At 47.5% G+C, this 27684-nt stretch overlaps 1 protein-coding gene across 6 annotated transcripts; it reads right to left on the reverse strand.

The window, feature by feature from the left end:
- Nucleotides 1-4563: 4563 nt before the first annotated feature.
- On the reverse strand, nucleotides 4564-27684 carry ZFYVE27 (zinc finger, FYVE domain containing 27). 6 transcript variants are annotated; one of them, XM_006880050.1, is made up of 12 exons: nucleotides 27488-27684; nucleotides 23170-23240; nucleotides 20318-20504; nucleotides 16386-16481; nucleotides 14508-14620; nucleotides 13678-13814; nucleotides 12857-12928; nucleotides 11624-11644; nucleotides 11311-11455; nucleotides 7292-7338; nucleotides 6835-6916; nucleotides 4564-4628 (listed from the first exon to the last, which is right to left on the reverse strand). In XM_006880050.1, exons 1-12 carry the CDS (start codon nucleotides 27682-27684, stop codon nucleotides 4564-4566), a joined length of 1233 nt encoding a protein of 410 aa, XP_006880112.1. The 6 variants fall into 6 exon arrangements, with proteins under 6 accessions (XP_006880112.1, XP_006880111.1, XP_006880113.1 ...); XM_006880049.1 differs by having other exon boundaries at nucleotides 12857-12943; XM_006880051.1 differs by lacking the exon at nucleotides 11624-11644.

Genomic DNA, 27684 nt, shown 5'->3' on the forward strand with positions numbered 1-27684 from the left:
GGATGGGGAGGGAGGGAGAAGGATGCTGCACATAGGGGCCATCCTCTGGCTCAGAAGCTTGTGGGGCTAGTGGGCACCCACCCGGACAGAAGGAAAGTGACAGCCAAGTTCCTCTTAGGAGGCATCTACAAGTACCTGTGGCACAATTCACATTCCGGCTCCACCGCTTATAAAACCATGTGACCTTGCACAAATTATCTCCCCAAGCCTCCACTTAACAAATTCATAAAGCGGGAGAGTGCAGTTTTTCCAACTATCATGAGGTTTAAATCAAGTCGTGCACCATGCATGATTCCAGGCACACTTACTCCCTCACAGCCATTAAATTAGAACTGACTCACAGCTGACTCTCCAGTGAGTTTCCAAGGCTGTAAATCACACGGGAGGAGACTGACCATCTTTCTCCCGTGGAGCCTCTGGTGGACACTCGAACCCCCTTTGGGTTAGCAGCGCCAATCACTACCGACGAGGCCACCAGAAGTCCCCAATGCTTGGCACAGTGTCAACAAATGAAGGTAACAGCTTCAGAGTAGATTCTGGAGTCAGAACCCCACGGGGGCGTGCATCTAAATTCCAAAATCAATCTCCATAATAGTCTATGTGTTTCCTACTGCCAAAGGGGCCCTTTAGAGTAGTGAGAGAAGATCTTCACCCTGAAACCCACAGCGTCCCTTTTCAGCAGGAAGTAGCTAAGAGAATACGCCATCCCCTTTTCCTTATGACTCAGGGTGAAGTCTCTCTCAGGGAGGAGTGATAGGGAATGGCAAAGGACACACTGACAAAGAAGATTAATCAGAACTGGCTTGACAAGCACTGCGGCATTTGGACAAGAACAAACTGGGAGGAGGGTAGAGAGAATAGTGCAACAATGAATGAATGGAAACCCAAAAATCTCTGTAAATGTTCATGAAAATTAATAAAATATAATTATAGGGGAAAAAAAAAGAACCCCACGGGGGCGGGGGGGGGAGCCCTGAAGATGAAAATGGACCTTCCTCCAGCTTCGAACCAAGAGCTAGGTGGTCAAGAGCTAGGCAGTCAAGGGCTACAGTCTTGGGGACCTCAAGGACCACTACGAGTCACAAGCCTGCTAGGGTTCACAGGAAGCTGTTCAGACCACAGTGAACAGAACCCTGGACCTGACGCCAGACGTGGCAGCTCTCCTCTCTCACGGGGTGGCTGAGCATAAACGAGGCCCACATCTTTTAAACCAGGTATTCTAGGCCAGGCAGTTCACCTTCTCGGCCACTCCCGGTTGAGGTCCTCTCTGCTGCTGACCTCAGCTACTGCAGACATAATTCAGCCCTCTCCATCTGTGGCTTCACTTTGCCAGGGGTACTGGTAACTACTTCCCCCTCTCGTGCTCATTCTGAGCTTCTTCTCACTTGCACACCAAGGGGACAAGGTGGCACCCAACTCCCTGAGACTGCTGACCCATTATGGAAACCCACAGCCCTGTGACCTGTGTCCCAGGCGCCACAGGCCCAGGCCTCCTCAAATTACTCTTCATAGGGTGCATTTCACCAAGAGGCTTGTTTTCATTTTCCAGAAATAAAATATTGGCTCTGTTCTTTCAAACCATAACCTCCCATCTCCTGAGAGTCTCCCCTGAATAATTCTCTCCGGTTAAAGGAAAAATCACTGTCGTAAAGGAAAAGTTGGGGCAAGAATTTTTCACTGACTACCTGAAGATGGTCAGGAGGGCATTAACACACGAGAGTTTACCAAGCACTTATTTTGTGCCAGGAAGTTATGTTCTGTCCCCCATGTGGACTACTTCATTTAATCCTCACATCAGCTTCACAAGGGAGACATCACAATCTCACCCACTTTACAGATGAGGAAAATAGCAGAGTGGTGAGGGGCAATGACCCAGTCCCTGAGGCACGCTGTGTCATTCCAGCTGATGGCAGAAGTCAGGAGCCAGGTGCAGTGGGCACCCACCCTGTCCTGCCACTTGCCACTGTCCTGGCCTTGTCTCTGTCTTGTCTCATGCCGGCTGTTACGGCCGAGTCTTGCCCCGTGCTCTGACACTGGGGGGAAATGTTTCCTCAAGTGGAGTGAGCATCTCTCCCGATGAACGCTGGACTAAGTGACCCCTGAGTAGCCTTCCAATGGCCAGCCACTCACCCTCACAGGAACTGAGGCCACAACCCGCCTCTTCTCTAGGTGAGGCGCCATCCCTGCTCTCCCCTTTGTGCTTCCTGTTGTGTACCATCGAGTCGGAACCGGCCCATAGCTGAGCGTCCAACAGGTTTTCAGAGGCAGGACATCTCATGTGAGGAGACTGCCCATCCTTCTCCCACAGAAGAGCTGGTGGGTTCAGACCATGTGCCTTGCTTTGGCAGCACGATTCCTCACTGCTGGGCTACCGGCGCTCCTTTCTTTGTGCTGACACGCCTGAGTTTCTGTTTCTATCAGCACCCGTACCGTTCCTCTCTAAATCACCAGGCTGCTGGGTGGACATGTCCTAGTGGCTTCCCTTTGCCTCCTGGGGCTTTCCCACAAGGTCAAGTTCTGGTCCCCCTGAGACCTGACCAAGGTTGAGGAATGTTCCGAGGACACCCCAGCAGCTGAGGTGTGAAAGAGCACGTGGGGCCACGACGATGAGGTTACCACAGGGCCTCCCCATCCCTACTGCCCACAGCCCTCCATGTGGAAGGCACAGCTCCATCCCTGTCTGCACGTGGACTGCCAGGGGAGGCCTTTCACAGCCTTAATTACCTTATCCACAGAAAGAGGTCACTTGGAGGACTAAGTGAGGCAATGTATGTACAGCACACTTCCCACAGTGCCTGGCACCCAGTAAAGTCCCAGCCCACCCCATTTCTGGAAACCCCTTATATGCCTCATCCTCATGTTGTGGCTCTCCACCCCCGTGAGGGCTGATCTCTTCTTGCTTTCTCAGAAGGATTAGCAAAAATCTTCATTCTGAATGCTGCACTCCTCGGTGTTTACATGGTCTAGCCCTAGCTCGGGACCTCACCATTTGGTCACAAGACAGACACAAGCTGAAGCCCTTCGCCATGCAAGGCACAGCCTTCCTCCTCCGGGGCCCTGCGAGTCCCCGGCCAGGCTGCCGCGCTTCACTGCACCGAGGAGATCCATCACCCAGAGTCTTGGCTGAGCTGCAGGGATCTGGGTGCCCAGGCTCAGAGGGGCAAGTATGAGAACCAGAATGAAAGCAGCAGAAGCTTGAGGCCTCTTTATTGATAATTCTCCATACACAGAGATCTTTTTCATTCCTCTCTGGTGTACATAAAGCGGGGGACTATAAATCCTCTATAAATTCTCTTAGCAGGACAGAGGAGCCCAGGAAAGGGGATGCCAAGGCCTGCCTGGTCCCCAGGGACTTGCACCTCCATGACCCAGAACCAGCCCCTGGCTGCTGAGTCCCAGCTAGAATGACTGGCCTGCCAAAAAAGTTGGCCTCGGCTGCACCCTTGTCTCTCCTACCTGCCTCTTGGATCCCTACTTAAGAGTGCTGAGTCTCAGGGAGCCTATGACCCCAGGGAAGAATCCCAGGATCGGAGAAGCCCCCATCCTCCACATTCGGTTCCTTGTGCTGCAAGTTCCCAGGAACCATGAAATAAATAAATAAATAAATATTTCAGAAAGGCAGGGCAGGGGAGGGGCACTTAAACCAGCTCCCATCTTTAAGAGAAACCCCTGAGGACCTAAGAGTCCAACAGTAAACAGGAACGTGTTGGGAGGTTGCTGGGCACCCCAAAAGTAGTGACTTCTTTCTACAATTAAGACTGTCCCAGCCAGATCCTACACATCCCATGTGTCAAGGGTCAGTCGGGTTTTCTGGATCTCTGCTCACCTGGCCTTACAGTGAGGGATGGGGGAAGGGCCTGCCCCAGGCTCTGGGCAGGAAGAGAGATCTGAGAACAGCAGGGTGAGACCTGGTCAGTCAGGGACTTGGCAGGTGGGGCTGGGGGTCACTTCCCTGGGCTTTGCTCCACGAATACTGAAGGGTCTCCTCCAGTCCCTCCTCTGGACCTCGAGAAGGAAGCAGCCCTGGCCACACCCTCTGATTGGGAAATCAAGATCCTGACGGCTGGAGGGACACTCAGACAGCAGCATGTGGCATGGCACCTCTGAGGCGCTCAGAGGTCAAGGCTCTGGTATGAGGCCCAGCAGAAAGCCCTCTCCTGTGATCTCAGGGCTCCTAGAATTCCCAACCTGGGCAGACTGGCCGTGATCACCAGTGATCCTAACGGAGACCAGGTCTGGCTCACCACTACCCTCTAGCTTATACATAAGCAGGGCCCAGCCCTGCTTGCCCTGGAGTCTGCAAACTCCACCCAGAGCAGAGAGGCCAAGCTCTGGGGCCCTCCAGGGGCTACTCTCCCCTCTGGAGCTTGAGGGCAGCCACAGTCAGCCGGCCACAGAATGGGAACAGCTCCAGGAGCTGGCTGGAGACAGCGAGGGAAGACAGGAAGCCTACCTAGCGAACAGGCCACCTTGGCCCAGCACACGCCACGTGAGGCTAGGGATGGGGGAATGAGGACCACTGGCCCCGGGGCCCAACACCCAACTGCACCCTGGCTTCTCTTCTCACTTGCTCAAGGTCTGGTTGCATGAAGCACACACAAACACAGTCTCTCTCTGGGCTTCTGGAGCTGAAAAGGAAGAAAAGAGCTAGATGAGGGGAGGGGAGCCATCCTTATGCCCTTGGGTCCCAGGTCCATGGCCCCAGCTATGAGAACTGGCCCCAAGACCTGCTTCTGGTCCTAAGCGCAGCCCACACCTCCCTAACCCAGCTCCTTCCACAGAACCAGGGATGCGGGGGTGACTCGGCAATGCGGGCCTCTGCCAGGTGTTCTTTGCATCAGAATTATTTTGGCCCCAACAAAAGACATTTTAAAACTTTTTTTTTTAAATAAAATACCAGAAGGGAATTTTCCAAAATGCTTTAACATTGCTTATGTCTAGGTGGTAAGATTATAGGCTTATTCTTCTCTTCCCTCTCTGTCATAATTTCCAGATATTCTCAAATAAACATGTATTATTTTCACGATCAGAAGAGAAGGGGAAAAAACCTCACTTGAGCAGACATTATGGTCTCACAATCTGAGGAACAGAAACCACCTCAAAGGATCGTATAGGTAGAAACTGGTGGAATGCTGTATGTTCTGATCAGGTGTTTTCAACAATAAAAATAATTTTTTAAAAACAAAATTTTCTCTCAGGGAGTTCTGGTGGCCTAGTGGCAAGTAGCTGTACTGCAATCCCAGAAGTGCGTGGTTCAAATCCACCAGATGCTCTGCTGGAGAAGTAGGGACAATCTCCTCCTGTACCAGCCAGATCCGATTTGACAGTACACACATACAAAAAACAATAAAATAAAATAAATAAAATTTTCTCTATACCCTAAAGAAACCATAACTACCACCCAGGCAGATATATATGCACACCCATGTCTACTGCGGCTTTGTTCACAATAGCAAAGAGCTGTAAACAACATAAGTGCCCATCAACAAATGAGTGGATAGAGAAGCTGTGGTCTATTCACTACGCTGCACTGAAAAACAAGGAACTCATGAAATATTATCCAAAATGGGTGACCATGGAGGACATTTTGCTGAGTAAAATATCTCAGTCACAAAAGGACAAATATTGCATAGGGCCACTGTTGTAGAGTGGGGCTGACATCAGGGTTGGGGTGAGACTGAGAAAGACTGGATAAATTATATATACTGCATTGGAACAGATGAGGGAGAGAACTGTTTAAAAACGATATAAGATTGGGTATTATGGTCATGACAAGAGCCCAGAATGAAGGTTGCATAGTACAGTGTACTCAAGGAAGGGGGGCGGCGGGGAGAGTGTATACCAATGAAAGAATTTTTCTTTTACTTTTTAAAGAGAAGAGCGAACTGGCAGGGAGGGGTGGGCAGGGAGAAAAATGCAACAATGAGTGAATGGAAATCCAAAGTCTCTGTAAACGTTCATTAAAATTCATTTTAAAAAAGGGAAAAAAATAAAATTTTCTCTCAACTAGTTCAGAAAAAGTCTGATCGTCAGTAGGGGAAGGTGATGAAGCCAATGTGGCAAAATGTTAAAAAATAAAGTATCTAGTTGAATGGGATATGTGGCATTCACGCCACTTTCCCCTATATGTGAAATCATTTAAAAATAAATCCTATTTCTAAAGTGTAAAAAAACCAGCCCTCTTCACTTTTCAAGGATGGTTTTCTTTTCGATCACGCATTTGTTCTAAAGGAGGGTTATACTGTTGTTGCTGTGTGCCATCAAGCCAACTGTGAGAGCCCAACGGCCACAGCGCGTTCCCAGGGCCACAATCTCGACGGGGAAAGACTCCATACAGTGAACTTACCAGCCAAATGCTTAGCTGCTGCACCACAAGGCTCCGTAAGACAGAGGTAATGCTGCTTTTTTAACTTTAGGGACACGTTCCCAATTAGTCATTCTATGAGAGTAAAACCTGAGAAAGCTGGAGCCTTTATGAAGAGGAAACTTGAGCTTTCTCAGAGAAGAAAAATGGTATTATTTTCTACAATAGAAAAGTAGTAATTGGTTCCTGTCAGTGGCGAAAAACTCATGGGACCTGGAACAAGGGTGTCCTGTGGAGCTGAGGCTCTCACGGGCTTCACCACCTTCTACCTCCTAATGTTCAGGTCTCTTGCGCACATTCCTCCGCAGGTTTCAAGGGTTCACAGTGTGTATGTGCTCCAGGCTTTGACAGAAAGGTAGAGGGGACAGACAGGGATCCTGACGCTGGTCTCACTGGCACTTGGCTTGTAGCCTCGCTGCAGCACCCAACTGTGAGGCTAGGCCCCCAGCCCACCCCACCCCCACACTCACCGGTGGCCCCCATAAAGGACTTCGGCACCTTGAAGGAGCAGCACCGAGAGCAAAAGCTGTTTCCACAGTTGCTGCAGCTCCGCTGTGGACAAAAGGCAAGGTCTGTGTTGGACACATCCCCCAACTCCCAGGCACCCGATGGCCACAGCACCTCCCTCCTTCTTGCCAGCTGATCCCACCAAAGGAGTGTGGCGTTGCCGTGGGACAGGAGAGGTGCCTGACGGGTCAGGAGTGAGTCCAAATGGGCTGCCACGTGCGCACCTGGTGAAGGCGGGAGAGGGGCAGGGACAAAGCACGGGACCCAGGCCCAGGCCGGAAGGGGCCTGAGGAGTCTGGTCTCATCACTCACTTGTGACTCCAACGTGTCCCCTCCCCCAATGTCTCTTGTAACCCAACACTCACAAACATGCTGCCCGGACAAATGCACTCGGACAAAAAGTCCCTCAGAGAGACTCACCCTCTTCTTGAGCACTGAGAAGGTGGCAGAGCAGCCGGTGCAGCTTCCTGAAAAACAGACACAGCATCGGCCTCAGCGCAGCCCACACCCCAACACTCCCTGCCTGGCTCTCTAAGGCCCAACTCACACTTGGGCTCCTAACCAGGTATTCTAAAGGGTGACTATCGGGGTCCGCTGGCCCAAACTGCGTGACGGGAGCAAGTAACAAAGACCAGATTTGAAGCCAAAAGAATTCAAACTAAGAAGAAAAGGCTGAGGGCCATCAAGAAACTATCTCCAGGCCATGCACAGATACTAGTTCCTGCACTTAGAGGCCCCACAACCAAAAGAGAGCCCAGAACAAGAAAAGAAGAAACAAGGGTCCAAAGGCTGCCTCAGGAAAATCAGAGGAAGTCATCAACAGAAATGCAAGAGCAGCCACCGAACTCACTCCCCCAAATCAGGCTCAGCTGGTGGGAGTCTGACCTTCCCTAAAAGAGCCAGGCAGCTGACAAGGGACTCCTCATGACCTGCATCAAAACTGGCCAGTCGTGACCAGTTCACTGTGCCCACACGAGAGGAAACACCTTCTAAAAATTCAGACTCTGGTCGGCTAAAGATTCCAGGAGAAGCTTTGAACCAGGAACCTTCCAAGAAGCCTCTACTGGGCTGGGATGTGATATGTGTGGGACTGGGATCATGTGTGCAGGACAGGGCACTCGGGCACTGTGAGCTGAGGGAGTGGAGAGGGGAGAAGTGTGTGAGAGAGAGAGAGGAAGTTCCTGCCTAAACAGCCAGAGATGAGCGGACACAGCTCCAGAAGGACGGTAGAGGAGTCAATCGCAGCTCAGAAAACGACTGGGAGGAGGCAGGGAGGTGTAATAAGACATGAAGGATGAGGAAGGAGGAGCCCAATCAAGGCAACGAGGCCTAATAGAAGCTGTGCTCCCCACCCACCCACGCTGTCAGACCACAGGAGGAAAGTTAAAGATGGGAAAGGGGACCTGCAAACAAAAACGGGCTGACGACAGGAGTCACCCAAGCTCCCAGGCACTGTAGGTGAGTGGAGGCAAACTGACACCTCAAGAGGAGGGGGAAAGCCTGTAACTTCAACAGGCTCAAAAAGCAGAGAACAAAGGTGGTTCCAAACCCTCTCCAGGAAGACTGACAATGGTGCAATGTAGAAATATCTGTAAGACAGGGCCAAAGGGCAGGGAATCCGTGGTAAGCATAAGCCTTTTCCCCAAAAGGGACCAAATACCCTGTCAAGGCTTGAAAAGGGCTAAACCTGCTGAGACTTCTGGAACTTGGGGCCCAATGGCCTTCACTGCTCTCACCCGGGCAACTGTCAGCCTCAGGGAGCACTTACTGTTGTACCATGATCATGGTCTAGTCAAGCACAACGTACCAGGTCACAGGCCTCACTGCACACAAAGGCTCCAGAGCTCATGCTACAGGAGATGGCCTGGGAGGGCCTGAGCTAGAGAGCAGAAGACACTCACAGTCGAGCTGCAGAAGGTAAACACCCACAGCTATCGGGCAGCTAGTGGCCGGTCGGAAGATAAGAGAGCACAGCAGACGCCTGGTTCTCTGGAGGGCAGCAAGGGGATGGGGCAGGGAAAACACTGACTCCCCTCTGACAAGGACTCCTCACAACAGACAGACTAATAAGGCCAGGCACTCCCAGGGCAGCTGCATGGTCCAGTGAAATGGACCCACGCACAGGCCTGGGGTCAGAGAGGGCATGGGGAGTGTGTCCAACCCAGAAAGGCACATGGAGAAGTGAGTGAGTACCCTGCTTCCTTCCAACATCTCCAACTCCCTCTGCACCTATTCTCAGTAAAGGTCCCAATTTATCCAACCTAACTCCTATGAGATGATGATACGAGGAGCCAGACCCCGTGGATCGGCCAGGCTTCCAAGACAGAAGGTGAGCTATCGCCACCACGAGAGCTGGAGAAAGAGCTTCTGGGAAGCCTGCTCTCACCCCTCTCAGGCCTCCCCACCCCTCGGCTAAGGCAGAGCGGCTTGGCCTCCAAAGTGGCTGACTTCTCCCAGCCTGCTGGAGCTGGATGCAGGAGCAGGCACTGCCAGAACAGGAAAGAATCTCTCAGGACGGGAAGGTGAGTGTGCCCAGGAGGAGGGGAAGTATATTTCCTATCCCTGCCATCCTCACAGGGACCTGAGTGGCCTTTGTCCATTCTGGTCAGGGACTATCTAAGCCAAAACCAAATAGAAAAACAGGTCAGACCTAAAACCAAGATAAAGGGAAATGGAGGAGGCCAAGAAATGAGAAAAACATGGGTACCAAATCAGAGGGTCTGATCTGAGCCACACAGAGGTCTACTGTGTACTGAACGCCTTGAGCAAACCAGCTCCACACTGGCTTACTCTCTGAAACACAGAACATCAAGGACCTCTACTCAAAATTTCCAGAGGTAAACAACACATTACCCACCAGAGCCAGAGCCTTCATTCTTGTGTGGTGTCATCTGGGACTTTTAGAACCTGCTCTTTCTGACAACTTGACCACTGGGATCAAACGAGACTGAGGACTGGCACTGTTCTGCACTCACAGGTGCCCCCCTGAGGTTGGCGATCATCATAAGGAACAGAGAGGAAGTGTCCACAGGGCACAACTCTATTCTGACACACACTGGGTTGCTACGAGCCAGAACCACTTTAGGGGTTGGGTAGTTGGGGAGGGTGAGGGATAAGGGTGAAGGGGTGGAGGCAGGGAGGGGGAGGAAGAGAAGGGAAAGTGATTTACTTGGTGAGGAGTACCCAAAGGGGCATTAACTCTGTTACTAGGGTTTTCTTTTTTAAGCTAGACAGTGGATTCATGGGGTGTTCATTATATTCCACACAGGTTTATACATCATAAATATCGCCTAATGCAGTATTTCAAAAGGAGATATTCAAATGAGAAGATAGTAACGATGCGCTTTTCTTTAAGGCTGCTTTCTCTTTCCAAACAGGAAAAGGAGTGGGGAGAAAAGAAAGGGGAAAAAAAGGTCATGAAAGACTAAGGGACAGTCCCGGGAGAAGGAACAACACGTCCATGACCTCTAATCCAGGGAGAACAGCTGCCTTGCTGCTGCAGGGACAGGACGGAGGCCCCGGGTCAGATTCCTTCTGCGGACTAACAGAGGCTGCTGCCCAGCACCAGCACACCTGGCACAGCACCGTGCCTGTCCCCACCGGTGACAAGCAGAAGCCAGGCCCCTCTTCAGGACCAGCGCTGTCGGGGGTCACCAGACACTCAAGCATTCCCCACAACTTCATCTGGCTCAATTCCCAGCTCCTGATCCAGCCAGGAATGCGAACCATGTGGGCACTGGGGCTACCATTCCCCAGAGCTGCCTCCTCCGCTCCCTTCACCAGCCCCCAGGAAAACAAGGGCCAGCCAAGCAACAAGCATGGCTCAGGGTTAGGGTCAGGGTTAAGGTTATAGAGTTAGACGCTGATTGCTTCAGCTCCCTTCGACTTGGTTCAGAAAAGCCGAGACAGACTCCTGGCAATCACAATCTACAGGCTTGGCCAGGGCCTCCCGTGCTAACAGCACCCACTACTAAGAACTTACTAGAGCCGGCTGAGCAAGCACTATCTCCTCTGATCCTCCCCACAACCTTGTGAGGTAAGAGCTACTATCATTCTCCTGGTACTGAAGGAGAAACTGAGGCATAGTGAGGTTAGCTAACTTCTCCAAAGCCACCCAGCTGAGGTGGGATTAGCACCATGCAGGCACGTGCCCCCACTGTGCCTGCTCGTTCTGTCAGGCTCCTTAACTCCTGTCTCCGACTCTACCCCTCGACAGTCACAGGTGTTACTTCCAGGGCCAGGTGTCTCATTTACCCACAAGCTTTCAATAAGGACAGAAGGACACGCAAAAGCCCACATTCACTCCCTGACTGTCCCACTGGGTGTCTGCTCTCTTCCTAGGGGAATACATTACACACTGTGCTCTCATCACAAACCAGCACCCACACTCTGAGCTCTTGTCCACCCCTCTCCCAGCGCCCCCTCCCAGCCAGCTGTACCGAAATTGTTGGTGGGGTAACGCTTGCGGAGCCGCTCCGTGAGCCGTGACACCTTGCTGCGCAGCACCTCGTTTTTGCTCAGGAACCCGTTGTCCTGCAGGGCCAGCTCGTCCTCTGCCGGGCATGGGGTGCCCTCGTCATCCTCCTGCGGAGAACACCTCCTTCCAGCCCTTCCTGCCTTGTGCAAGGCCCGGGGACCCGCATGCAGAGAAATCCAGTCCAGCAAACCCCACGAGGCACAGTGGCAGCTGGCCCAGCGCCCTCTGCCACCCCATGCCCAGTCCCTGCCCACCTCGCTGATGCACCTACTCACCAGAACCACCAAGTGGGTCTCCTGCCTCCCAAGGTGTGCGGGAGAAGGAGAGAAAACAGAGAGAGAGAAAGAGAGATAGCAAGGACAGGAAGCGAACTAACGCGAGGGGTGGGGAGCTCCTTTGGGCACAAAGAAACTGAGAAACGCTGCCCTGAGTTCTGAGCGCTTCCCAAAAGGGGACGTTAAAAGATAAAATCTCCCTTCAAAGGAGTCTGCCTCCAAAAAAGCAATAAGGTACCATTTTCAAACTGGATGAAAATTCATTTGGTGAGTCATTACCTCACCAGGATAGAACAGAACTGTCTGTAAAAGCCATGGAGGATTCTTCCACCAGTGGGAAGTTCAGGTGCCTGTATGGACCAGGCAGAGTAGCACTAAAGTGAGCTAGCTGCAAATCTCCCTTTTCTACTTTACAAACAGGCCTCACAAAGCAAGCCTCTCCTCTAAGTAAATCAATAAAGCAAATGTGACAATACATAGCAACAGCCACGGGCTCAGATCACTGGGGACAGGCTTATCAGGCTGTAATTGTGGGGTCCTATCTACAGGGACAGTCCCTCTGCTCAGCTACACTGACTGTTGCAGACACAGGGCTTCCTTTTGATTTTTCAGAGGCTGAAAAGTTAAAATTTTTACTGAAATGTCCCCACCTTTAAATGCTGGCTCAATAAATAATTTTTCAAATCATACAAATACTTCTGTGAATTATTAATTTGAAGTAAAATTATTTTGTCGTAAAAACAGAAGGATACTTTTAACTTGCCCTGGCCCAGCACCCCGCACCCCACACCCCGCACCTAGCCAGGCAACCACTTTCTCCACCTCCTCCTTGCCCCTCAGAGGAAGGAGCTGCTGGTGGACTCACTCTGTACAGCAGCCAGGGGAGCTGGAAGACCGTGTCCTCCAAAGCTGCCTTCCCTACACAAGGTACCAAGCCACTGTCTCCAGCTCACAGGGTAAATCACCCAACTCCCCTAGCAGGGCAGTTTCCAGAAGCTTCCAGAGCCAATCCTACCTAGACTTCCAGGACAGATGGTGGGCTGGCACAACAGAGGTGTGGAGGTTCTGTGACATCCTTTCAAAACCACTAGCTCAGGGCACGTTTCAGCTTCTCATTTGGACATAAGAGAATTAAGGCAGGAAAGACAGATTTGGAAAGCAGGAAGCTATAGACCTCGAGGACTGCCCGGTTGCGGCTTGTTCAGTAGATGATGCTGGGGAAAGGCTACCCACCTCAATCGCATCTTTAAACTCCTCATCTGGCTCAGCCTCTTCGGCCTCCTCCACGCTGCCCGGTGTGAGGTCCTGGGAAGAGAAACTCTCTTGAAGAAAAGAGATAAGAGAGAGAGAAGGGTGGCAGCTCTGCTCCCAAGGGTAAGGGCCACCTCCCTGAGGCAGCACCCAGCTCCCTAAGACCCTGCTTCCTGCCCCACAGCAGATGCCACAACTGCAAGAAAGAAGCCACAGAAGAGAGCACCACATATGAGACCACACCTGGACAAGCGTGGCACTGAACCTTGGTCAAGGTACTTGGGCCACTGCTCTGGGCTTAAACCTTTTCTTCTATAAAATGAGAATCAGCTTATTCTCAGAAAGAACGTTCACCTCATGGAGTTAACATCTATAAAGTAACAAAAACAACAACTGACGCAGAGCAGGTACTCAAGAGCAAGCAGCCATCAATATGTGGGTAGTGCAAATGGCTAAGCGCACAGCTGTTACCAGAAGGCTGGCTGTTCAAATCTCTCTAGAGACACCTCACAAAAAAGGTCTGGAGATTTGCTTTCAAAAGATAGAACCATGAAAACCTCATGCGGCACAGTTTTACTCGGCATACTCTGTTGTCATCAGCCAGAAATGACTCAACGGCAACTGCTTTTTTTTTTATCATTATAATTATGAAGCATTCCAAAGGTGACCAGGGCTCAGAAACAGAAGCTACAAGAACTCCAACGCAGACCAGCCCAGGAGCTGCATGGTATGGATAAGCTGGTGAACAGGAAGGCCCACAAGCTACCCATAACGGATGCTGCCCTGCTGGCCAGGGGCCTCACCTCTGTGGGGGTAGTGGCAGGCGTGCTGTCCTGCAGAGGGACCCTCCCCACAGCATCCACCGGCGGACTCTCAACGGTGTTTTCTTCCTCCTTAGGGTTCATCCGTCGCTGCAGAGAGGCCCTGTACTCACATACCACTACCCAGGGCAAGCAGGGCAGGGTGGGAGGCAAAAAACGCATGAGTGAGGGGTGCTTCGGGGTACCCACTTTCACAGCAGCTGGCCTCTTCCTCCATAACCCACCTCCTGCAGGAGTCACCCTCTAACTCTGTGCAGATAACCTTGCCTCCTTTAGCCTCATTAAGAGAACAGTAATATTGCCACCTGCCAAACTCCTGAGACTGTCATTAAATGAGATTAAATGAGGTAAGGGCTGTACAGCACTGAGCCTACAGTGCCTGGGATATAGTAAGTGCTGGATAAACTATGGCTTTCAGAATTAAATCATCTACCACAGGGCAGAAAACAAATACATCAGTCACCCAAACATACATCAGGTCAGGCCACTGAGACCCAGGGCCTTGCCAGATGGCCCCACTGGCTCAGAAACTGCAGAGCAGACAGCACTGTCTGCTCACTCAAAGCTGGCAAGCCCCGGGGCTGCAGATCACCCTATCCACCCGCCTTGTTTGAAGGGAGACAGGACCCCAACTAACACCCCAGATATGCAGAGCACACAGGAGGCCTTTGAGGGAGTAGTCTAGTGCGGTGCTGCCCCCTTGTGGCAGGCACAGCAAACATGTTAGTGGTGGCGAAGGGAAAAGGGGGAGTCTGACTGAACCTACAGAAGCTCTCAGGGACTCCACCTCTACCAGGCTCTACAAGGCTTACCTCGGAAGAACTCCACATTCCCCAGAAAGAGGGTGCTGTTTAAGAGAGCAAGGACCCAGCACAGCGGCAGCAGGTACAGCATGAAAACTGTGCCCAGAAGAGCCCCATAGAACCTGGACGGACAGAGGAACCACAGGATCAGGACAGAGCAGGGCCAGGAGGAAGCAGGTCTGGAGCACACTCAACTAGGGGTGCCGGCGCACAGAGCTGGGGCCCAGTTACTCAGCCAACAAGGCCCGCTAACTGAACAAACGGGAATCAAGTTGAGGCAGAGCAATTTACATCTAGCAGCAAGTCAAGAATTACAAACAAGCAATGCTGGTGGGCAGGAGGCCACGTGGTTCTGATGCTGAGGGTACAAACAATCTAACTCTCATAACCCTCTGGGCCTCAGACTCTGCTGTCTAGCAGACAGACATGGATTTTAATCCAGCTCTGTCGCTTCTTGCTGTGTGACCTCAGAAAAGACCCTTTACCTCTTTCGTGTGCAAAATGAGGATTAAAATAATGCCTATGCCCCACGGTTAACAGGAAGATGTGACTCATGGGCAGTGTTATGCTTCCTATCTGGCACGGACGGAGGCTAAGTAGATAGTAATTGTAAAGAATATTATACTAAAAGTATCTCAAAAATACTCAGTCCACCTGATCCAGGACTCCACCTTGATCAATTCTAAGAAAAAAGTTTCAAAAGATACTGTTATAAGAATGTTCACTGTAGGATTAGTAATGTAAAATGTCATTATTTTGTCAAGTGCCACTGAGTCAGAACCAACCCATAGCTGACCCTCCAGCAGGTTTTCAAAGGCAATAAATCTCATGGGAAGAGAGTGCCTAGTTTTCTCCCATAGAACAGCTAGTGGACACCGGAGCTCCCTATGCTGAAAAACTACAACTGATGAAATGTTTCCGTAAACTACAGTACAATGAGACTATAAAAATACAACATCATAATATGAACTAACCCTGTATTATAAACAAAGTAAAACCTGTGAAAGCTGGAACCTGTTTAAGGAGGAAATCTGTCAAAGAAGGAAAATGCCCATATTTTCCACTAATAGAAAAGTGTTAAGACTGCACTTCATCAAAAGCAGAAAACTTGTGAGACCCAAAAGAACAAGGCAATCCTGTCGTGTTTGGATCTCACAGGAGTCACTGTACTTCCAAAGGCTGGAGAGCATCAAAGAAAACTATTCTGTAATGAAAAGTGAAAATCTTTTCCTCATAAGACTATGAAGTTGGGGATCTATAAAGCACATGTATATAACAAAGGCAAACCAAACAGGACATGAGCTGCTAGGTCTGGATAGAAGACTACAGAGGAATTTAGTTCTTTCTCATCTCTTAACTCTCTGTTACAGGTTACCCTCTGTTTATGACAGGGCTCTATTCTGATGACTCTGACTTAATTCAGTTCTGACATGAATCAAATGCTTTCATCTTTTTTTAAATTTTGTTTTCATTATCATTGACTTTTATCAGTATCTTTACAAATCCAACCATTTAACATATGTGAGCAACCACTTAAGAATCAGTAAATTATATGCTACAACACTGTACATGATCCATATTACTAATGTTAAGATATATTTTTTTAAAAAGAATCCAGATGGTTCTAAGAGTAGTTTTTCATTGACTCAGTACGTCCCAGGTGGGGATTATCTGTATGGGCATAGTGTTACTACACATAAGAGAACACAGAGCATTAGAGCCCATGGCACATGTGCGATGATCACACCAGGGCTCAGGAAGTGCCTTCCCTGAGGTGGGAGTGATGGGGGGCCTGCATGACAGCGAGGTTTGCCTGGGCTTGAGCTGAGAGCTCTCACAGGGCAGTGGCACAGGGGGACCAGCGGGAGCAGGAGGAGAGACACTCACTGTGAGGACACGACCGGGTTCTCCCAGTGCAGCACGCGGTAGGCAGATTCACAGGTGCAGCACAGGCGGCTCAGGAAGGCCTCCAGCTGAATCAAGCTGCAGACACAGGAGTGACAGACACTGAGTGGACAGACACTGCCCCACCACCCACACACTGTGACAGACCCTCTTGAACCCCTGCCCCCATGCACAGCTGTTAGGGATGGACAACTCTCTTCAAACACACTGCAGGGGTCAGGGGAGCACTGGACCAAGGACCTGGCCAACCCTCCCCCACGTCAGTCCCTTTTTGGAGTCCTTACTATGGTAAGGAATCCTGACAGCATAAAGGTTAATGGACTCCACTACCAACCAACAAGTCAGTGGTTCAAAGCCACTTTCCAGGAAAATGACGCAATAATTTGCCTCCGTAAAGATTACACAGTTTCCCAGAAAATCCTATGAGAGAGTTCTATCCTGTCCTATAGAGTTGCTATCCATCAGAGTAACTAAAAGGCAACAGGTGTTTAGATGTTGGGTAGGTTCCTTGACCATCCCAAGGCTACAGTGTTCTGATCTAGGAGATGAAGACAAAAGCACCTGGCTCACAGGTACACATGACAGGATGCAGCTCAAAACAATTCTCAGCTGGACGGAAAACAACATCACTTGAGAGGATTCTTTTCAAACACGGATGCATTCCAGACACACAACGAGAGCACGTCTACACCCAGACCTTGGGCACTCAAGTGCCCCTTGGAGAAATGGCAGGTTCTCAGGCTAGGGCACGGGAAACATAAAATCATCTGAATATTTTTTGTGCCAGAAAGTATGGAAGCACTCAAATACAATGTGGACACATCAAAAGAACAGGAGCAAGTCAAAAGAGCTTCCACTGGACAAATCTGGACAGTATGAGATCAAATATATTATGACAGCAACAGATTCTAATTCATTGAATAAAGTCAAAATCTATGTGTTCATACTGATAATAAATGTGGAAACATTCTTTCTTACAAAACACCAGCTAGTGACTACAGATGGAATGATAGTTACAACCCCCTTTTTGCAACCATCCCAGTAATAAACTGATTTCACACATGGCTCACCGACGGATTTATAAGTAATGGGAGGCTAGCAAAAAGTACTAAGGGAATAACGCAAGCCTCCATTTTTTTAGCAGCCTGTCAAGACTTCCAAAGAATAAAACCCCCAGTGGCAATCCCCCAGTCAAAATAAGAACCAAGTTTCAATGGAAGAAAAGGCTTTATTATGAATGAATGAATGAATGAGTGAATGAAGCAGGATGAGAAAAGTTCTGGCCAAATTAATTTTATGTGACTCAGAGGGACAGGTACAAGGAGGCAGAGTTTCTCATCTATGCAGTTAAATTCACAGGTGTTTTTGAAGAACTGACAGACTAGAAAAAGTGTGTTGAGAAGAAAAAGTTAAAAAAAGAAAAAGCAGTTAAGTTTGATAAGGAACAAGATATATACATAGCTTCAAACTATTTCCTCTCAGATAAGGGCAAAAGTGAAAAAACCGTACCCCGACAGTGGAGAAACATAACGGTCAAAGTTATTATCTCCTTAGTATCTCCCACAGGCACTGAGATCACGTGCCTTCTCAGTATGTTTAGGAGGCACAGTATCACCTCCCGAATTCCCGACACAGTGTAGAGCCTGGATCTAAGGAGAAGTCAAATCGACCTGAGGGAGGTTGGTTCTACAAATCACAAGTTTGTACGTTGCAAAAAAAGTGCTACAGTCATGAGAAATAAAACCTGAGGAACTGATTCAAGTTAAAGGTGACTAAAAGGAGTTGCTGTTGAGTTGGCCCTGACTCATGACAACAACCCCATGAGGGTTAAAGTCAGCCTGGTTTTCACCGGCTGATTTTTCTAGAGGGGATGTCCAGGCCTTTTTTCCAAGTCACGTCAAGGTGAACTCAAACCTACAACCTTTCAGATAGCAGCTGAGCCATGAACCATCTGCACCAATGGGCAGCTTCTAAAGGACACTGAAGAGAAAAAAAAAGTAGTATTTTCAAATAAAAAAAATATACAGCCTATGAAAGAAAATGATGTGCTAACCTTTGAAGAACAATGCAGTTTTATCAAAGCTGACAGATTTTCAGAAAGTCCAGTATCACCATCACATTTGTTTTAACTCATCAACTCATTTTCATGCTAAATAAATATTTTTATTTATGGATTATTTAATAATCAAAGGTGGGGGGAGGAAAAAAACAACAGGAAAAGTGTGCTTGAAATAGGATCCTGGGTCATGGGAACTGATACATAAGACTTTATTTCTATAACTGGAAAAATCTCATTATGAACTGCATATTATATAACAATATGAACTCTCGTGGCCTAGCAGCAAGAAGCTGCGCTGCAATCCCAAAGGCACGTGGTTCAAGGCCACCAGCTGCTCCACGGGAGAAGAATGGGCAATCTCCTCCCGTGCGATTAATTGTCCCTGAAAACCCACTAGAGGGTCAGCTCTGGGTCAGTTCCAACTCTACTGTTCAACAATTATATAACAGTAAGACAGCTAACATGAGAGGCCCTGGGTGCAGAACTGGTTAAGTGCTGGACTACTAACTGAAAGGTGATGGGTTCAATTCCACCCGGAGGCCTGGAGGAAAGGCCTGGTGATCTGCTTCCAAAAGCTCTGGGCTTTGAAACCCTAAGGGACAGTTCCACTCTAAATCTGGAGTTGCCAGAAAGACTCCACTGACAGGCAAATAACAACTTTAATATTATCTGTATCAAAGTTCCAAATTCTGATCAGTGTACTGTGGATAAGGAAAATGTCCTTGCTTTCAGAAAATAAGTAGAGTTATCTGGGAAAGCTGATGGGGGATTTGTAACTTACTTTCAAAGCGTTGTGTATGTGCAGAGACAAAGATAAAGCCAATGTGGTACATGTCAGCAATTGTTCTGAGTGAAGAGGAAATGGGGTATTATTCTTGCAACTCTTTTTTGCAAGTTGGAAATTATTTTCAATTCAAAAGGCTTAAAAACAAAAAATAGGCAAGAAAAATCAAGATGTGGCTCCCGCTCCAGATAACCGACTCAGAATCTGGAGTGGGGAAAGGCAGGCATGTGTTTGTTTAAAGCTGTTTCTGAAGCTGCACAGATGACGCTGATGCCCAGCAAGGGCTGTCAGCCCCAGCTGTGCGTCAAGGGCCTGTGGAGAACCGGATCCAGCGAAGGGCTCAGGAAACACCAGCTGCCACTGACACAGCTATAGTTCACATCATTTAATAGTCTGAAAAACGTCTCTGCCAAAGTCCCGGCACACAGGCAGATTAGCATAGTGAAGACGGCTACTATCAGCTGAATACTTCCTCGTAGTACTCTCCACACAGTAAATCTTATTACTCCCCAAGTAACAGATGAGGAACCTGAGACACAGGCAGGCCGAGCAGTTTACCCAATGTTACATGGCAAGGAGTTGTGCTGCCAATGCAAAGGTGCGTGGTTCAAATCCACCAGCTGGTCCATAAGAGAAAGATGGGCAATCTCTTTTCATGTGATTTGCTGCCTCTAAAAACCTGCTAGAGGATCAGCTATGGGTCTGTTCCAACTCAATGGGACACAACAACAACATGGCAATTAAAACAGTGGGGCTGGGATTTGAACCCAGGCAGGCTGACTCATGCATGCACATGCTTAGTCTAGACCCTCCACTCTCTCTAGGAGCAAGAACAACAGCTGTGAACTCAGCTACATCTGAATTGTCATTCCAGCTTGGTCACTGCCTAGCTGTGTGAGCCTCTCTTTATCTACAATACTACAATAGCAGTGGCTCCCTCCCAGAACTGTTAAAAAGATTAAGGGAAGTCACAAGTGGTTTGCCTTACACAGTGTCTGGTGCAAAGCAAGGAGCACTGATGGCTGCTGTCACTATCGTCCCCCACCTCTCGGGCCTCTCTCCCATACTCACAAGCTCTTCACCTCGGCCACAGCCTCCGGGCGAGACAGGCGCACCCTCTGCAGGTCTTCCTGCCTCACGCTGTGGTATTTCCTCCGCATCAGCTCGGACTCGGGCAGGTGGGCCCGGCACACTTCCTGAAGGTAGCCCAGCAAGGCAGGCACAGAAATCAGCAGGACACCCACTGAGTACCATGCACCTATGGGATGAGATCAAACAAGCAAGAGAAGACCCTCAGCCTCTCTCCACATGTCTTCTATGCACCTTCTCTGAGGTTCTTAGCCCAAGGGGCCTTCCCAGACCACCCTGGACAGAAAAGTCCCTCTCTTGTGCTCTGGCTTCTCAACTCAGCTTTATTCTTCCTCACATCACTCATTACCACATGACAGATTATAGGTTTGTTCACTGTCTCTTCCATTAATGCAGGTTCATGAGGACTCTGTCCATGTGCCCACTCATGTCAAGAAGCTGGCCAGATTGGGGGGGGGGGTGTTCCTGGTGGCTGACATTCTGGCCTCTGGGCTCCCACAACAGAGTGGAAACCTTGCCTTTGGCTTTGAGGATACCTGAGACCAGTGTGGATTAAGAAATGGTGAGGCTGAGAAAAAATGCAAAGAACCTTTTTCCATTCGTACGGTCATCCCATAAACCAGCCACCACAGTACTGGACTCATTAACCAGCAAATGCTAGTTAATGTCTGCCATGTGAACTGATTTACTCTGACATTCAGAAAAACTTAACATCCTGGAGAGGGTCCCTAAATTTTGATCAGGCAAAGTATCCCACTAAGAAGTGGAAGTAGTTACGTGCGCACTGTTTATTTTCAACCCACTAGGTCCGTATTTCCATGGGAACTGAAGAAAACCATTAAAATTTTGGCGTTAAGAGTTAAATCAGGCGAGCTCTGGTGGCCTAGTGGCAGGAAACTGCACTGCAATCCCAGAGGTGCGCGGTTCAAATCCACCAGATGCTCTGCTGAAGAAGGAGAAACAATCGCCTCCTGTACCAGACAGATCCAATTTGACGGTACACACATAAAAAGAATAAATAAACATTTAAAAAGTAAAAAAGAAAGAAAAGAATTAAATCAATGAATAGAGAACTCGGGTTCCCAGGATGCTCTCTCTCTCAGTCTCTTCATTTCTCCTGAGGGGGTTAGCTTTTCCGGCAATCACCTATCAGTTCCAACTAGGAAAAGGACTGGTCCCAGCATACACTGTAATAAAGGCCCACAGGAGACATCATTACCGAGGGCTCCCCAGGATCTCTGTAGACACCCACCCACCCACCCACGCACCACCACACAGCCTCTTTCCACTGCTGGAGACCACCCAGCAAGCCCCCCTGGCTCATTTACTGAACAACACAAACAGCAACAGAGATGGCAAAATATCTCATTACCTCATCTTGCCGACACCCTCACCTCATGCCTTCCCCCAAAATGCTGCTGCTTCCACTTAGAAATGGTCTGTGGACAGTGGCTAATTCAGCAGCAATTGCAACTGGTCAAGCTACAGCAGTCAATCAAGAAGGAAACCAAAATGCACACCTATGTTTACTGCTGCTTTGTTCACAATAGCAAAGAGCTGAAAACAACCCAAGTGCCTATCAGCAAACGAATGGATAGAGAAGCTGTGGTATATTCACACAATGGAATACTATGCAGCATTGAAAAAACAAGGAACTCATGAAATATTATACAAAATGAGTGACCCTGGAGGACATTATGTTGAGTAAAATATCTCAATCATAAAAGGACAAATAATGCATAATTCCACTGTTATAAAACAGGACCAATACCAGTTTTGGGGGGAAACTAAGAAAAGATGGGATAAATAATGTACACTGCACTGAAACTGATGAGTATGAGAACTATTTAAAAGGGATATATGATTAGGTATTATTTGCATGCCAAGAGTCCAGAATAAGAGCTGCAGGGAGCTCTGGTGGCCTAGTAGCAAGAAGCTACACTGGAATCACAGAGGGGTGCTATTCAAATCCACCAGATGCTCTGCTGGAGAAGGAGGGACAATCTCTTTCTATACCAGTCAGATCTGATTTGATGGTACACACTCAAAAAATAATTTTAAAAAAACCAAAAACAGAGTAAGAGTTGCATAGTAAAGTGGACTCCGGGGGGGGGGACGACGACGACGACGACTGTGTAACAATTAAAGAAATTTTTTTTTTCTTCTCAAAGAGAAAAGTAAACGGGGGGGGGCAGAGAAAGGAAATGTACAACAATGAATGAATGGAAATCCAAGTTCTCTATAATCTTTCATTAAAATCTCAATTAAAAAAAACATAATAAAATTCCATTCAGATATCTTGAAAAAAAAAACCTACTGGAAAAACATACGGGCAAACAGCTTTAACCTTGGAATAAAGAAACACTTTTTAAAAAATGATACATATTTCAGAAGCTGTAAAAAATGAATAGCTATAACCTTTTTAACATATAAAAACAGTGAAAAATAAAGACTGATATTACAAAAAAAAAGGAAATGACAATAATAATAAAATAACCACAATGTTATTATTCACTTCACAGTCTGTGTCTAAATGCTTTACCTCGATTATCTCCTTTATTCTTCACCATCACCCTACATGGCTGCTAAGAATCAACTAGGGAGCAGCAGAAGCAGGTTTTTCTGTTTTATTGCTTTATGAGGAAAGCACTATTATCATCCTCCTTTTAGAAAGAAGGAAAAATGGGCTTAACCAAGGTGCATCCCCAGAGCCCACATTCCCCATCAAGTTGACACAGATGGAGGTTACTTCCAGTAGAAGCAGCACTCCCTCCCCCAGGCCACAGCTCAGCACCTTTCCCCCATACACAACGACAAAATCCTCAGGCTGTTACCTTCATTCAAGGTGAGCAACAAGACGTTGAGGCCCAGGCAGGTCAGCAGGGAACACAAGGGTGTCTGCCACCTATAACACAGAAAGTCACTTGAGATGGCAGCTCTGCATTCTGGGAAGAGAGGAGGTGGATCTCCCAAACAAGACAGAGAGGAAAAGCAGGGGCCCCTGAAGGTCAAAGAGAACTCGAAAGTCGGTCTCTCACTTGGACAAGAGACCAGAAAGGAATCATACATTCGCCCTTGGAGTAAGAAAAGGTATCATCTCAAAACCAGACTTTTCTCCTAGGAGGAGAAAAAAGCCCAGTTAGTACCATTTCACCGTGTTTTGTTAAGATTCTATATTCCCTTTAAAGGGTCAAGCTGACAAACATTCTTATATTAAAAGTTCCTTTATCCATTTTCACAATCTCTTAAGTAACATGTGATCATATGTTCTTCAATGAACCAGAATGATGGAATACAGAAATCGAGAAGATAAAATAGAAAGGACTTTATGGATAGCATAAATGACTCTTTTTTTTCTGTAATTTGAACACTTATCTTGAATTGATAGTAACTCATAAAGGGAATCAGTAAATAAGGACTTAATATGTTAAAAAATGAAGAAAAAAACCCAAGGGACAGCATTCATTCAGCAAACACACCCTGAATAAAATTAAACAGATGGATGCCTAGATCCAGCCTTGATTCCACCACCACAAAGAGGCAAAAAAACCAAGAGATCCAAGTTGCTGAGGCAGGCAAATATTGTTGACCTAGTCCCTTAGAAGAGACAGCAAGGACAGAGGCACACAGATAAAACAATGAAGTCATTGATGCGAATATGCCAAAGAGCAGTGCCACTACTCACAGGTGAGTGAGGAGAGAAATATGGGAGGAAGCAGCAGGCAAACTACTGGTGAGCAATGCATTTGGTACTTAAGTGTATTTTCTTTTGTTCCAACCGGGGTATTTCAAGCTACTAAGTGAATTGGCTAATTATGTGCTGCTTTTTAATAAGTTATGAGTGGGGGAAGAAAATGACCTCTTTACACCTGGACCACTCTCTAATGAGGCCTCAGAATCAGCTGATGGCAGTTAGGAGGGAAAAACAAAGTAAAGGTCAGGTCTGCAGTCAATCTCATTTCAGGAATAAAAACATCCCACCACCCCCGGAGTCGCTTAAATTTTTAAAACCTCTTCCACTCCACCTGATGATTTCACTGGCACTTCAGTTATGGAAGAAGCTTCTACTGGAATAACTGGACCAACAGAAAAGGGATTTTTTTTAAAAAAAAACACTGTACCACCAGCTTCCTTCTTTAGAGCTAATGCCAAAGTCCAAGATTACCCCCCCCTTCAAAGTCAAATCCTCTTTACTAAGAAAAGAACAATCAAACTCACAATCTAATCTGACAGCCACTTTCACAGACCACTGCTCCCTCTCCCAGCAGCTCCGAGCAAACAGACTCGGGGGGCTTTTTAGGCCCAATGCTATGACCTCCTCCACCTAACTTTAATCAATTCTACCACAGCCTCAGCTTTCTCCTTTTTAAAAAATAGGAAATCACTAGCATATTAGTGTGCTGACAGCACTGAACACCAGCAGCAACAAAAAAGAAAAAGATACATTGAACAGTGCTTTGTCATAAAAGAGAGAGACACACACACACCCCCGCGCGCCCACGCATACTCTTAGAAATCCAGAGAGCACCCACTTCCCTAAGAAAAACCAAAGTCCATTCTGGCTGGGTGGTCCTCACTGGGATGGTAAAATGAGAAATGAGCCCCTCCTGGGTCGGGTCCCTAACCCTTCTGCCCAGAGCACAGTGTTTAATGGGGAAGAAATTCACTCTCAAAGAGTGACTAAGCCACCGCCAGGATCCTGCTGTAAATTAAAAAGATTCTGGCATGTACTCAATAAAAACCAACCGTTGCCACTGAGTCAAGACCAACGCATAGCTGACCCTCCCGCAAGTTTCTGAAGGCTATAACACACAGGAGGAGGCTGCCCATCGCTTTCCAGGAAAGCCACTGGTGGATTTGAACCGTTTGGCCTTCGGATTAGCAGTGCAACTATCTATAGCCTATGCCACAACACTTTCCCTGGAATGTACAAGAAAGAAAAATTGAGGGCCTTGGTCAGATTTAAAAACAAACCACCTATTATCTTCTAGGAGTGAGGCAAGGCTAAAAATTCTCATAGAAGCCACCCTGCCTCCTTCCAGGCTCCCTAGGGCATCTTAGAGGGCTGAAGATCTCCACCCGAAGCTGACAAAAAAGACACGCTTCTCCCTAGAAATAAATGGACACAAAAGCAATTTTACATGCAGTATCTGGGAGCTGGTCCTTAAAGGCCACCATAGGCCCCAACCTAAGAATTCCTATGCTAGAGGACAATCCAGTTTTATAGAACTTCTGATAGGATACATTATTAGAAACAAACACAGCATTACCTTTGCAGAGGGTGGGGGAGAGTGACGAAAAATCCAAAACAAAACTTAAATGCAATCCAACTTTTAAATCTAAGTTACAATCTTCACCATGAGGAAGCAGCCAGCTCAGTCTAGGTGGGAAATGTTTCAGGACAGTCACCCAGGTTCATCACTGAGTCAATGTCATGAAAGAAGAGAGTCAAGACTTAAGAAACATAGGCAGTCCTGAGTATACCACAGTCCTGGTCTGGGATCTGATTTGGCCAAAAGCACTGCAAATTACATTCTTGGGACAAGTAAGGAAACGTGAATAGGATGGGGTTTAGGATGATGCCAAGAGATTATGAATTTCATTAGGCAAGGTGTGTGATTCTGAAAGAAAACTCCCCTTATTACTTAAAAATGCAAACTCAACCTCAACGATTCAGATCCTCCCAGAACAGCTGTGGGTGAGCATTAACATTACTGGTAAATATATTCATTTTCTCCTGGACACAAGTGCCTATTATTTGGTCCTAAAAGCCTTCTGAGGTCCCAACTCTTCTCACTATTTCTTAGTTGTTGGAATTGACAAAAAACCTCATAAGCAGTTCCTTACTTCACCTCTGCTTTGCATGCAGACTTCCGAGCTGTAAAACCACTCAATGGTAAATGGAATTTGGTCCAGGACTTAAGAACAATAAATGACATAGTTGAGCCTCTACATCTTGCAGTTCCTAACCTTTATACTATAATAGACAAAGTGCTAGTCAATAAGCCTTTTCTTTTAAGAACTACCTTCCCTCTGTAACTTGATTTGTGCAACTGTTAAAACCTCTACTTTTCATTTTTGACTCATGTACTTTTGACTTGTTAAATTTGTGTCTTCTAGGCTGCAACAGTTCCATGGTGCATCTTCAAGGATATGAACATGTATGGCTAAGCACAACTGATGACAGTGCATCTAAATTCCAAAATCAATCTCCACAATAGTCTATGCGTTTCCTATTGCCAAAGGGGCTCTTTAGAGTGATGAGAAAATATCTTCACCCTGAAACCTACAGCGTCCCTTTTCAGCAGGAAGTAGCAATCCCCTTTTCTTTATGAATCAGGGTGAAATCTCCCTCAGGGAGGAGTGACAGGGAATGGCAAAGGACACACTGACAAAGAAGACTAATCAGAACTGGTTTTAACAAGGACTGTGGCAACGGGACAATTAAAACAGACCTTCAAGGGAAAAAAAAGAGAGAGGAACGAACTGGGGGAGTTAAAGAAAATAGTGCAACAATGAATGAATGGAAATCCAAAATCTCTGTAAATGTTCTTTAAAATTAATAAAATAAAATTTAAAAAAAAAGTAAACGCAAATATTTAGGGAATGTCAAAATATAATTTTAAATACTTTCATAAAATAAACAGACAGTCTGAAAGAACAAAGAAAATTACTGAGGATAAATATCAAAGCAGAATAGATACAATGATTGAGATTCATAACTCCGTATGTTAGCGATCATGGTACTTGTTTACTCATGAGTATTTCATTTCTGCTCAAAATTATATTCTCTTTTTTAATAATTAATTAATTAACATATAATTGTTGTAATTAAACACTTAGAAAGACCTTAAGTCCTGCTTTAAAGCACAAATGAATTGATTAAATCAGCTCAAGTCTAGATAGCAGTCTTGGGAGTAATTTATTCAGTCACAAAAAAAAAAACCAACCCTGGTGAAAGTCTGGCTCCCTAGCTATGACTGACTGAGGAAAATACCAGATTTCTGCCATGCCCTGTGAGCCAGCCCAGGCCCACCGGACCTCCCAGAATTTCTCCTCACTAAAGCAGAAAGGGCAGCCCAGCAGCTAAATGGCTAGCAACCTACACACAAAGTAGGAGACAGAAGATCCCATAGGTCAGCACAACTCTACCTGAGCAAGTATCGGACGCCATCACCTGCATCCTTCAGGGGTTCCAAGTAGATCTCCAGTCTCTTGTAGGACAGAACCAGGTTGAAAAGATCAAATGCTGGGGGCTTGGTAGGGACAGGCGGAGGCTCTGGGGGAGCCTCGGGCATCACGCTGGGGCTCACCTCCGGCCCACTTCCCTCTCGATCTGATACCTGCAT

This window comes from Elephantulus edwardii, unplaced genomic scaffold, assembly GCF_000299155.1.
Source record: "Elephantulus edwardii isolate Elephantulus edwardi_28Jun2011 unplaced genomic scaffold, EleEdw1.0 scaffold00006, whole genome shotgun sequence".
Taxonomy (NCBI): Eukaryota; Metazoa; Chordata; class Mammalia; order Macroscelidea; family Macroscelididae; genus Elephantulus; species Elephantulus edwardii.